Raw genomic sequence first — 12,924 nt, forward strand, 5'->3', positions numbered from 1 at the left:
AAATACCCAGTTAAATGTTATCTTTCCATCAGATTCTAAAGGCAAAATAGATAAAAATTGATAAGAATAGATAGAAATTATACATGAGATGCATAGCTGGTCTTTTAAGTTAGCAGAATCTACTTGAGGGCCTGAAATACCACCTCAAGGACACTCTTTGGGTGCACTGAGCAGTTTTAACTTTCTAACATTGTTCCCATCTTATTATCTGTCAAGATTTTTACATTTACGATTTACTGCTTGTTTTAATGTCTTCTGGTAGAAATAATGTGAATCTGGTAGTTGCATTTATGAAAAGTGTATGATGAATAAAATAATAAAAATGCTCCAACATGACTTTAAAAATCTAAAATCTTTAATTGAGAGTTGAGGTTTTTACCTTCTCCTGTAAAATTGTAAATGTCTAGCGATGCTGTACTGATACTGTACTGATACTGTATAGTAAGTATGCAGTATTAGGGTGAATTGACTTGAATATACACATCAGACTACTATGTTTACTCAGTAAACCTTGGGTCACATATTTGAGTCAAAATATTGTTTTATTGTTCACAGTATCAGAGGTTTAGCACATATCAGTGATTCTCCTAATGCTCATTATTCTCATGGGGCTTGTTCCCATGATGTCCCTAAAGCTCCTGTATTCTCCAGGTTTCATGTACATCATCCTGCCTCGGTAGTGGGGCTGCTCATACATAAGCCAGTGGCCATCCATGACCTGGCAAGACTGGCAGTCAGACATGCGGAAGCGTTCCATTATGGAGTCACAGTCATCCACAAGCTCCATCATCTGTCCTCCGAAACTCTCCCTCTCGTAGATCCTCATCCTGAAGGATCCTCTGTGCTGTAAGACAAATTTACATGCTTTTTGTTTGTTGCTTGTTTTTTTCTTTTTATGGCACTTTATAAAATGTTTAAATCATATACCCTAGTGATCATATTCCTGTATTATGTATCATTCCTGTCACCAAATGGAACTGAGCAAAGGAAACACATAGCAACTTGATATATTGACATATCATTATTGCTGGTAGATAAACAATGCAAATAAACATTAAACATTCAAACGTTGATGTGTAACAAAAACCTTGTATTTCCAATTTAGCTGTTTTTTTTGCTGTTGACATAATTTGAAACTGAGAGTTGCTTTTTTTACATTGTTTCAAAACTTTATGGTGAATGAACCAATGGGAAAGCTCCAAAATGACTTGTAATCATTGTTGTTTTACTTTCATTTAAAGTTAAGAAGGTTTTCCCCTTTACAGTTGCCATTTTGGAAATACAAGGACAGTGATTTACAGATCTTGAATCTGCAACCTGCACTGATTAACGACAGTTTCACTGCTTCCATCCTCTTAGTGAAAAACCTCATTAACCCACAATTGCTACAACGCTGAATAAATACTGACTTTATTTATGCAGAGAACATTAACCCCTTAAAAAGCCCCATGGTCTACCAGTGGGCAGAAAGAAGCTAAACTTCTATTACCAGAGAATAGCCCCAACAGTTTCTACAGAAGTCCCTGTAGTTACTAAGTAATATACCCTAGTGTAATAAGCCTTGGTGTGTTAGGGGTTAAAACACAAGCAATGCAATGCAAGATGCTACACCAGAAACTACCTTCACAGAGCCAGCCTACCTCTTCACTGTAGTTGGAACAGCTTTTAAAGTAATAATCTAAAACCCTCTGCATCCTCCAATCTAGCCTCACACACATGAAATGTGTGCATGTTCTCCGCTAACATACAAATCAATGTGCATATTTAAAATGCACGGCTTGTTTTGTGTCCAAAGATGATGAAACTGACGACTTCAGTGAATGCTTTACCTGAGGAATCATGCGGCAGGACCTGATGGTGTCAAACATCATGCCCATGCCCATCATGCGCTGGATGTCATAGTACTCTCCCCTTCTCAGGAAGAACTGGTTACCCATGAAGTTGTTGCTCTCATACACCATGAAGCACCCGCTCTCCACCCTGATGGAGCTAACGCGGCTCAGGTATGAGGAGATGTCATTGCAATCACTCATGCACTCATAGTTGCGCCCCTGGAAGTTCCTCTCCTCGTAGAAGACAATCTGCCAGGAGAGCAACATGTGTTTTGTTTACATCATAAGACAAGATATGATTTGTTCTAATGTAACACTTGCTAAGTAGCACCTGTCAAAGCACTCATATCACATGTATATCAAAGGTAATGTCAAACAAATCACACTTTGAGCAGTGCAAATGGAAACAGTACTACCTTGCCCATCTTTGCTGTATTTTTTCCACTCAGTGCTTTAGTTCACTGTACTAAACCCTTCTTTGGTGGTCTTTTTTATACAAAAACCAGGGGGCCACATTTCGTTGTTATTCAAATGCCAAAAGCTGATGAACTGGCACTATGGCTTCTGCTGAATGGGGCTACTAAAATCGAACAAAAGTTTTTTCTCCATTCATTTCTAACATCCTTTATTTGCATTGTCTGGTACAATAAAAGCAGCGTTTTTGTTTGGTATCGTGCGAATGTTCTTTGCATATAGTTAAATCACTATGCAGAAAGACCACCTAACAGTGAGATACTTGATATTTGTATTCATGAATCCCAGTTGTTCTGCAGTGCACTTGATACTGTTAGGTTGGTTTTATTTTGGCCTTGTTTGCTTGTGTTCTAAGGATCAGAGGTTCCTAAAGTTTAGGAGACTGTCCTTTAACATATTTACTACCTTTACTACCTTCAAGCTAATGAAAAGCTTACATGCAGACTGATGTTTTTGGAGGGGTACCTCTGCAGTACCTGCTGCAGCGACTTTGGTAATGACTCAATAGCAAAAGTCTATCCTGTGAGGGACAAATGCAACAGTGCAACAGAAATAGGTGTCAACAGGAACTGGACATCTAACAGTGCACAAAATTCTATGTTTTACGTTTTGCATGAATTAAAAATGGGCCTTATTTGCAGTTGATTTTTCGATGTAGTTAAAGCTCACAAAGGAAGAGACCACACAGTTGATGTCCAATATTAAACTTGCCATGGATCAGCAAAAAGAACTTTCATGGCTAGCACAACCAACTTGTGGTCAAACAATAATTCCCATGATTTGTTATTTTTTGTCACGTGATAGGTTAGTTGTTACTACTTTGCTTTTGTGATTTATTTTATTATATTTCCATTTAAATGTCAAAAAACTGGAATGAAGAGACATGCACATATGCATTTATTTTAAATGTATGTTGTGAAAACAGTCCTTTACATCACTTTAAATAGCCATAATTTATTATTGTATGAACACTTTTATGTATTGTTATTGTTTTTTTATTGCCAGAATCACTCTATTGACGGCACTGCAAAACATAATCTACCTAAACCTACACACAACACAAGGCCATCATAATGTATTATAATATACCATGTTGTTCATGTTGTCATTTATATGTATAAAACTTTCAATTCTATTAAAGTCTGACTTTGCTTTAATCATATATTCTGTTGTTCAGATTCAGAGTGTTTTTATTTAAATATATATTTATATATATGTATATATTCATTTTGTTGATTTGTGTGTTGTATATGTATAATTGCATGATGTATGAATGGTGTATGTTGTGTGTATAACTATCTTACTGCTACAGATACTTTAAAAATTGAGTGCCGATCACCTTTTGTCATAATTTTGTCATAGTAATAATGAAACACTGACAAAGTTACAGTCAAGGTAAAGTCAAGCACTTTACTATGTACTATGTAATAAATAAGTAGCACTGTGCGATATCTCCCTTGAGTTATACTTTAAGATATCAACCCCATTTCTTGCTTTATATGTACATTGACCATTTGGCATTAAATAATGTGCTTGTAATGTTGTCACATGTTGAGCTTAGCATTGAATTTTAGGTCCGATTTAGGCTTCAGAGTTTAAGAAGATAACAGACTGTTTTGTTTGAATTTATGAGTTAAAAACAATTTAATAAATAAACAGTTTATTTACAGTTAGTGCAGTCAGAGTGGCTAAAACTCAGTGACCCGTCTGAAGGAGCCTACAATGGCACAGGTAGCACACCAGTCGCGGTATCTCCTGTACTCGCCAGGTCTTAGGAAGTACTGTCTTCCCCTGTAATTGGGATATTCATAGAAGATCCAGTAGCCATTCATCACATTACAGGAGTAAACATGGCGGTGGTGGAAGCGGTCAGACACACAGGGGCAATCATCCATGAACTCCATCATGTGACCACTGAAGTCATTCTTCTCATAGATCCTTAATCTGTATGAGCCCCGGTACTGTAGAATAGAAAAAAAAAACGTGTTGTCATTTTTTAATTCTTTTTTTTTTTTTTTAGTTTTTAAGAAAGGATGACAGACAATGCACAGAATTAGCCCCTTAACGCAGCAAGGCTTATTCGACACTAAGGTGTATTATTCAGTAATTACAGGGACAGGGACTTTCTTGGTAATAGAAGTGTGTAATGACACTTTCAGCCCGCTGGCAGGCCATAGGCATTTTACGGGGTTAAAGAAAGCTTACCATCGGAATAAGGCGACAGGATCGAATGCAGCTGCTGAAACCCATCCATCTCTGGTAGTCAGGATACTCGCCCTTCCTCATGAAATACTGGTGGCCCATGTAATTTGGCCTTTCATAGATCATGAAACAGCCACTCTCCACCCTGATGGAGTTGCAGCGGCTAAAGTACAGGTGAAGGTCTGTGCAGTCATTGCTGCACTCGTAACTACGACCTTGGAAATTCCTGTCCTCGTAAAAGATAATCTATGAAATAGAGCAGTGTTAGAGGCAAACACTTCAGTACTGGGATCATGGCAATGATACAGAATGATAAGGCAATAAAAAAACAACACTAACAATGTACCCCAAATGTAGTTCAATTCTCTATATGGCACAAAAAAATCCTACCTTCCCCATGGTCTCCGCTGGAGAGATTCCACATGTTTCCCAAGCTTTTTATACCACCTCTTCACAAACAAAGTATTGTTATTCAAATGAACACATAGTAATAACTGAAGGGTACTGGCACATGTTGACCTTTGTGTTAGAGCACAACATTGGTTCAGAAATATGGATTTGTATTTGGAAAAAAGATAAATAATTAGCAGTTTGGGGTTTTCACATGCATAGACAAGAGAAAGGCCTGGTGTGGTATCCACACATCCACTCTCTCTCTCTCTCTCTCTCTCTCTCTCTCACACACACACACACACACACACACACAAACACAGTACAATGGTTAGAGAACAATATGGAACATCCCTTTTGCATTATAAACGTTGTGTAACAGTGAAGGCAGTTACTCAGTCCCCGTTATCACCTACAAACCAATTCATATACACTGAACTTCAGTGTTAAGTTTGTGCATTGTTAATATTACAATATTATTACTACTACTACTACTACTTGTATTAACAAGAACATCAGAAACGGAGTAAGCAAAACTAGAAACTAAGTGCGCAAAAGAGCATACTGCAAATTAAGTCAACTAGGGCCAGTAGAGTAAATAACTTTTACATTCAATAAACAACAACAATAAAAATTGTTATATGAACGTATGCCACACATTACCATTCAGTAAAAAGAAACCAAGTCACACATGAACAAATATGGAATGGAAATTCCTTTGGATATAATTAAATTGATTAAAGATAGACATTCATCAATTTCTTAAAGACAATACAATTTCTACATTTAATGTCGATGTATTTTCAGTTTGTACATAAAATAACCCTGTTGCTTAACATGTTTAAGTGTATATGTGAGTCTGGTTAGATGGGCCAGATGTTCTGGTGCCACATGTACACTTAAATTCAGTAAGACAAAAAAATCTCTTCTCACATTTGTTTTTATTATAATTGTATAGTTTAGTCCCACAGTCACATCCCATGCACTTCTCATGTTATGTGCCATTCATTTAGATTTAGACACTTTTGCAAGGCTATCTCCTTTACCACAGAGTTAGCTCATTACCCCCCAACATCTCTACACAACAACTGTTAAATTGGTGTGCTACTAAGCTTCACCTTTCATAATTGTCCACTGTCTGTGGTTTCAGTCATTTTTAACACAAAAAAACTGCTCATTAGACCACAAGCAGTACTGGAATTAGTCAGGTCACTTACTGACAGGACAGGACAGAAATCATGAACACAGGTCCCTATAGTATTTTTTCCTTTATGTATTTACAGGCAGGTAAGATTGAACTGTTTGAATTCAGGTGGGTCACAGGAAAAATATGTTCAGTAGATGACCACAGATAAAACATAACCATGCATCAATTTGTCACACTGACCTGGGTGCTACAAATGTGTTGCTAATATCAGAGATAACCCCTCACCAAATAGTTAGGGTTAGGGTTAGGGTCAGAGTTTGGGTTAGGGTTAAGGCTAGGGTTAGGATAAGGTTTGGCCCTAAGATTGTCTGATCTAAATTGTTAAGATATTTATGTGTAAGAATACACACAATACTGTTTGATGGCTGACTTGAACTGATTGACTGCAATAACTGAGCACTGTTTTTCTATTTGGTAGGATTATGGTAGAATACCTTACAAAGAACTCCCAATGTACCCCAAATGTAGCAGCTTAAACATTTCTATTGCACTTTTTCTTCCATTCTATTGCATGGTTCTAGTTTAGCTTACTGTCTTTTACTGCCTTTTTTTTACATTTTAATGGTACTTTCTATTTAATCTTTAGTCTTATTATGTTCTTTCATCTTTTATTCTGTGTTCTTTATGCTGTTTTAATTCTTGTTCTGTTTACATAAAAGTACTTTAATATAGTGCTATATAAAGAAACTTGCCCCGCTTTTGATGTTGACGTATTCATATCAGTTACCATCTACCAAATGATGTTCTTATACTCATACTCAGCATACTCTGATGTCTTCTTTCTGTCAGTGACACAGCAAATCTTATATATAAATAACTATTATAACATTCATATTTATATTAATGAACATCAGCATTAATTGGCAGAGGCTTGAACTAGTTAGAGTGACATACAAGTGAATCAACAGGTGATTATGTACATTTAGATTTTCGGTTAGTTCTGACCCTTATGACAGAGCTATATACTGCAGGAATGGCAACAGCCTGTGAAGTGCACTCACTTTTTTATTTTACCTTCATAACCTCTGTAGCCATCTAGACCTAAAGATCAACATCTTTGATCAGTCTAAGGATGGAAAATTGTACAGGATCAAGTACAATGCCATTCACTAGTTTAAGTCCAATGAAAAAAGATTTTAAGATATGTGAGTTAAAATTAAATGACATATTTCATTTCTGTCCTGTGTGATCAAAAAAGTAAAAAAGAAAATCTCTCCAGTTTGCCTGGTTATGGTTGTGAACTAAACATACATCATCTATTGTTGTATTCTTCAAAGTGTGAAGAAAACACACCCATCTACCAATGAATTACAATTATGTAATTTAGCATTTGTTCAAATATTAAAAGTTATATAGTTTTTAATTAAAAAGAAAATGCATTAATTTACAGTGTCACAGTGTATTATGAGCTCAAATATACTTATATACCCTAACCATTATTTGAATACTGTAAACATTTGTCCACTGCATGGCATGGAAATGCTTCATATTGATCTTTTTTTTATGGGATGTTACAAATTCATACCAGAACAAATTTACATCAAAATGGCAATACAAAACAGTACACAATGAATGATGGGCATTACACAGTATAATTAGTACATAAACACTACTGACTTTAGTCACTGAAGAGATTCTTGAATCTTTCACAATAGACAAGAATAGTGCACAATAATGTTTTCAGTTTAAATTGGTACATAATATTACACAAAGCAAACACAAAGACTAGTGGTAGTAGTTGTAAGTCTCAGGGGCTGAAATTCATTCAATTCATAGCCCATGTCTCATAAAAAAATATAAAAATAGACTATAGTATATGACATATAATTGTGAATTCTATACACTTCGGTACAGCAATACAAATGTAATGTTTTAACTAATTTAAGAAATCATAAAGGCATTTAATATAATATAATGTTGATCCTTCTTTGACAAAAATCCCAATATCCATACTAATAACAACTCAACAAAGATCATTAAGGACACAGTCCTTACTCATTTAGTGTGAACTATTGATTGTTCTTTTAGGCAATAGATCTACAAGAACCCTATAGTATATAACATATAACTGTAAATTATATACACTTCAGTACAGCAATACTAATTTAATGTTAAATCTTACTCACATAATCTTATTAAAAAATATTTAACATTTTTAGCCAATTTAATACGTATCCACGATGCGTTTGATGGATCCCACACGTGCGCTCATGCCTCCCCAGTCACTAAATCTTGTGTACTCTCCAGGCCGTATGAGGTACATTCTTCCGGAGTAGTAGGGCTGCTCAAAGAAGAGCCAGTTCCCACCCATAACCTTGCAGGAGAAGATGTTGTTTGTATGGAAACATTCCATTACACTTGGGCAGTCATCTGCTAGATCCATCATCTGACCTCCGTACTCCATTCTCTCAAAAAGCTGCATTTCAAAAGAGGCCACCTCTGCCTGTTCAGAGAAAGAAATTCATGTAGAGCTGTGTAAATGTGTGAAATTAATAACAATAATAATATAATTCCACATGCCTGTACAATTCAGTCAATTTATGAGCTCAAACATAACTCAGGTCATTTCCATTTAAAAATGTTACCTTAGGGATCATGCGACAAGAGCCAATTGAGTCATTTAGGCCTGCCCACTCCTGGTACTCCGGATATTCTCCTTTACTCAGAAAATATTGCTGGCCTGAGTAATGCGGTTGCTCATAGATCATGAAACATCCATCCTCCACCTTTATAGAATTGCAGCATTTCAGGTAACACAGCATATCTGCACAATCATTGCTGCACTCATAATAAAACCCATTGAACTGCTTGTCTTCATAGAAAACGATCTGGAATACAGTAAATCAGAAAGAAGCTCATCAATTTAATAAATTAGCTGGTACATAATATTGCTTGTGAGCTGATGTGTTTAATCCACATTAAATGTGGACAATGATATTCCATTAAATATATATTATACATATAAAACAAATCTCTGGTAGTGAGTGGTGTTTAATGTGTTTACCTTGCCCATTGTGCAGTTGTGCTGTGCTAGTTTGCCTCTGTTTGTTGCTTTGAAGACATTACTTTTGAAGGCATTTATAGAGGCCATGAATTGCAGACTCTGCTTTTGCTATTCATATTGTAATGGCTGAGAATTCTCTGTACTTTCCAAGAACATTTTATGATGCTTGTTTTATTAAAGTAGTACTGAACTGTATTGGGGTTTACACTGCTGTGATTATATGATATTATAATTTCAGTATAGGAATTATTTTTCACTACATTTTTTAGAATAAAGGTTAGATGAAGTAATCACAAATACATTTAATATAAAGTAATGTAATAGAATCATTCTGTGACAACAATCCCAAAATACTAATAACAACCCAACAACTCAACAAAGGTCATTCAGGGCATACACAGTCCTTACTCATCTAGTGTAAGCTCCACAAAAACCCTATATGGTAACTTCAATGTTATTTGTATTTGAATTGTATTCAACACCAATAACACCACCAGGTGTAGACAGTGGACACAAAACTGAATGCCTTTTCGTGTGAAAGAAGAATAAAACGGCAGATATTCCACAAAAACGTCATTTCCATAACAATAAACATCTAACCTATTTACATAGTAGTTACCCCATATGGACATGTTGGAGTGATTTGTATACACAAGGGACATCTCAAACGGTCCTGGGGGGCTGATGTCTAGCCACTGTCCACCATGATGAGGCCATAGTGATTGGCATGCAGATCAGCACTCATGGTGACAGCAGCCTTCAAGGTCAGTGTTCATAAAGCATGATCTAGCACAGAAACTAAAACAATTATATAACAATAAAACATGAATGTATGATCAGATGTGTCAAATCTACAAATCCTTCACCAGGATAAACCCATCCAATGGATATTTCTTATGTGTGCATATGCTTGAGCTGCTTACTGGTGTGAAAAGTGTTGTTTAACTTTATATACATTTGCCAGAGGGGACAAGCTCTACTCTTTTGTTGTTATTCAAAACAAAAAAACACTTGTTCAGGAAAAAACATCACATTATAACCATGATTCTGTTGACCACAAAGACCACCACTGAATAATTAGACTTTCCAGTGAACACTGCTCTATTGAAAGCCACCAGAAAGCCTGGTCAGGTGGAGCTTGACCAAGTAGAGTTTTATTCACAATTTACATTATGCTTATAGCATTATAGGTTCCAATGTATATAAATATTATAATATGCAATTTACTTTACAAATAGAATTAAAATGTGCTATATAAAGCATTGAGGATTCAAATACATTCTGAAACAATGAGAACATATAGAGGTTACTGGTTTGCTTTGGAGAATATGTATGCAGTGCTGTGGCAGAGCGGGCCCCAGTACCTACCAACCATTCAAGGCATTGATTGTGACCTCTCAACACTACAAGCTGTATTCTTGTGTTACTTTCAGTGCCTGGTGAACTAAACTTATTTTATAAACAGATCATGCTTATGAGTTAAGTATGTTTAAGTCACATTTTATCAAAAAAAAGAAAAAAAAAAGAAAAAAGAAAAAGATATCACAGTCAGTGTGGCTTGAGTAAATGTACAGATATCAGGGCCAATATAAGAATATTCCTCTATACAGATACTAAGGAATGTATATGTTAAAGGAACCTTAAATAAATACTAAGCCAAAGAACAGAACAGACTTTTTTTTACTGTGTTGTACATCTTTATTGACAATCCAGTGCCAAAACCACCATATTTAAGCAATAGTGATTCTAAAAATCAGTGATCCTGCGGAAGGAGCCAATGATGGCACAGGTGGCACCCCAGTCGCTGAAGTTGCGATACTCGCCAGGTCTCAAGAAGTACTGGCGGCCCCGATAGTTTGGGTGCTCGTAGAACGTCCAGTAGCCGTCCAAAACATTGCAGGAATAGACGTTGCGGCTGCGGAATCTGTCCTGGACTGACTCACAGTCATCTGAGAATTCCATCATCTGACCCTGGAAATCTGGACGCTCATAGATGCGCATACGATAAGGCCCATCACTGGTCTGCAAAATAAGCATTTTATTTATATCCAGCTCTGCAATAAAGTGATGTGCTGTAGTTGAACGGAGAAAGTTCACAAGTGTCCCCAATGAAGGCGAATGTGCTCAATGTGAAAAAAACAAATGTGTAGTATAATAGTCTAAGAAAAGCACAGCAAACTTTTATAAGGTTAAACAAATGTGATCAAGTTGATCAAACTTAAGCACATACACCAAACATTGAAAATGACAGTCTATCAGACAGACTGGACTAAAACAATTTTTTAAAGATAAAAAATTAAGGATAAAGATAAGGATACAAATATACTGTATGAAAGGCGGCAATGCAAGGTATATGTTATTAAAAAAAATGACTTACATAAGAGAATGTACGGCAAGAGCGGATAGTGTCGTTGTAACCCATCCAGCGCTGGTAGTCAGGATACTCTCCTCTGGTTAGCACATACTGGTAACCAGAGTAATTAGGTCTCTCATACAGAACCCAGCAGCCACTCTCCACTCTGATGGAATTACATCGACTAAAGTGGGGATGCATGTCTGGACAGTCTGTGTCGCACTCAAAGGAGCGACCCTGGAAGTTCTTATCCTCATAAAAGATGATCTACAACAAATAGGTATGTAAGGTCAAAAAATGCACATTATGGAGCAAGCTATTGATTGCTCTAATACCATACCATATAACAATGTTTTACTGTATTTCATGAGATTGGTGTGCCAAAATATCAGGTTGAGGAGAAACTTTATATTGTTGCTGTCACATCTCCAAACTGGCAACTTTAGTAGTAGGAGAAAAAAAAACTTCTTAACCTTCAATGGAAGATAATGTAAAATGTGATTTTGGAGCATTTCTATTGGTCCATTTATTATTTGAAACAATGTAAAGGACAGCCGACAGTTTAAAAGGTTGTCAGAAATGAAAAACTACATCACTACATAGTGATGATACACTGTCCAACTGTACAATGTAACAGAAACATCTGTCTAAACTATTATGTTAACAGACATCGCTGGCTATAGAGGCCAAAAAATATTATGTATTTGGTCTTACCTTACTCATTTTGCTGTAGGTTCTGGAAATGGTCCGAAATGGTCCGAAACAATCACACAAACGAGGGCGCAGGGCCTCCTTTATAAACCTCTATCAATGATTGGTCAAAAGACTTTATTTGTTATTTTAATTACTGGGATTTGGTGCACCGAGTTTGCTGCCAAAAGTCTTGATCCAGTGCATAGAGTAAAAAGCCCTGATTCATCAAAGCAAAACTCCTAGTTGGCACATTACTGACCTCTGTTGCCCCACTCTATTTTGACAGCAACTAGAGCAACACTTTATTTTGTGATATGCCAAAATGCCATTAAAGTTAAGTAGCACTATCTAATGGTGCTCAAATGCTTCAATCACAAACTTAATAACTGCAGGTTCATTACTGGCCCTCTGGCCCTCTCCCTACAGTTTACCTTCTTACTGCTCTGTGGTAAATGTGCATGTGCAATATGGGCATGGTCCCTACTCCCTGCATAAAGGAAACACAGCACTGTGTTTATCCTAATTAAGAGCAAGTGTATGCCACATACACACCATGTCATGATATATTATAGGTTAGATGTGTAAACCTTTGTAAACATGTAAAACTGACACATTGATCCAATTAATCCATGAATTGATCCAAAGGATAACTGAAAGATGGAATGCATCAGCTTTATGCAGACTTGGGTTTAAGACATGTCTCCGGGTCCTCAAATTAATAATAATAATAATAATAATAATAATAATTTCACCTAAGATGCAGATAATA

At 36.2% G+C, this 12,924-nt stretch overlaps 4 protein-coding genes across 5 annotated transcripts; all 4 read right to left on the reverse strand.

The window, feature by feature from the left end:
* Positions 1–565: 565 nt before the first annotated feature.
* On the reverse strand, positions 566–2,257 carry LOC140560632 (gamma-crystallin M1-like). The gene is made up of 3 exons (XM_072685129.1): positions 2,249–2,257; positions 1,830–2,081; positions 566–844 (listed from the first exon to the last, which is right to left on the reverse strand). The coding sequence occupies exons 1-3, from the start codon at positions 2,255–2,257 to the stop codon at positions 566–568; spliced, it is 540 nt and encodes a 179-aa protein (XP_072541230.1).
* Positions 2,258–3,994: 1,737 nt separating this feature from the next.
* LOC140560633 (gamma-crystallin M2) lies at positions 3,995–4,907 on the reverse strand. Its single transcript, XM_072685130.1, has 3 exons — positions 4,899–4,907; positions 4,512–4,754; positions 3,995–4,267 (listed from the first exon to the last, which is right to left on the reverse strand). The coding sequence occupies exons 1-3, from the start codon at positions 4,905–4,907 to the stop codon at positions 3,995–3,997; spliced, it is 525 nt and encodes a 174-aa protein (XP_072541231.1).
* Positions 4,908–8,269: 3,362 nt separating this feature from the next.
* On the reverse strand, positions 8,270–9,118 carry LOC140561056 (gamma-crystallin M2). Of its 2 annotated transcripts, none has more exons than XM_072685924.1 (3): positions 9,110–9,118; positions 8,691–8,933; positions 8,270–8,542 (listed from the first exon to the last, which is right to left on the reverse strand). In XM_072685924.1, exons 1-3 carry the CDS (start codon positions 9,116–9,118, stop codon positions 8,270–8,272), a joined length of 525 nt encoding a protein of 174 aa, XP_072542025.1. The 2 variants fall into 2 exon arrangements, with proteins under 2 accessions (XP_072542025.1, XP_072542024.1); XM_072685923.1 differs by having other exon boundaries at positions 8,270–8,548.
* A 1,665-nt stretch (positions 9,119–10,783) lies between these two features.
* Positions 10,784–12,798, reverse strand: LOC140561057 (gamma-crystallin M2-like). The gene is made up of 2 exons (XM_072685925.1): positions 11,487–12,798; positions 10,784–11,131 (listed from the first exon to the last, which is right to left on the reverse strand). The coding sequence occupies exons 1-2, from the start codon at positions 11,661–11,663 to the stop codon at positions 10,856–10,858; spliced, it is 453 nt and encodes a 150-aa protein (XP_072542026.1). The 5' UTR covers positions 11,664–12,798; the 3' UTR covers positions 10,784–10,855.
* Positions 12,799–12,924: the final 126 nt, after the last annotated feature.

The sequence above is a fragment of the Salminus brasiliensis genome, chromosome 8 (genome assembly GCF_030463535.1).
Source record: "Salminus brasiliensis chromosome 8, fSalBra1.hap2, whole genome shotgun sequence".
Classification (NCBI taxonomy): Eukaryota; Metazoa; Chordata; class Actinopteri; order Characiformes; family Bryconidae; genus Salminus; species Salminus brasiliensis.

Excerpts from the sequence above, each read along its gene's own strand:
- LOC140560632 (XM_072685129.1), bottom strand. Across the intron at positions 845-1,829 it reads CCTGCCGCATGATTCCTCAG|CACAGAGGATCCTTCAGGAT; the intron begins GTAAAGCATTCA and ends TTTGTCTTACAG.
- LOC140560633 (XM_072685130.1), bottom strand. Across the intron at positions 4,268-4,511 it reads CCTGTCGCCTTATTCCGATG|TACCGGGGCTCATACAGATT; the intron begins GTAAGCTTTCTT and ends TCTATTCTACAG.
- LOC140561056 (XM_072685923.1), bottom strand. Across the intron at positions 8,549-8,690 it reads CTTGTCGCATGATCCCTAAG|GCAGAGGTGGCCTCTTTTGA; the intron begins GTAACATTTTTA and ends TTCTCTGAACAG.
- LOC140561057 (XM_072685925.1), bottom strand. The coding sequence starts at position 11,663 with ATGCATCCCCACTTTAGTCGATGTAATTCCATCAGAGTGGAGAGTGGC. Across the intron at positions 11,132-11,486 it reads CTTGCCGTACATTCTCTTAT|ACCAGTGATGGGCCTTATCG; the intron begins GTAAGTCATTTT and ends CTTATTTTGCAG.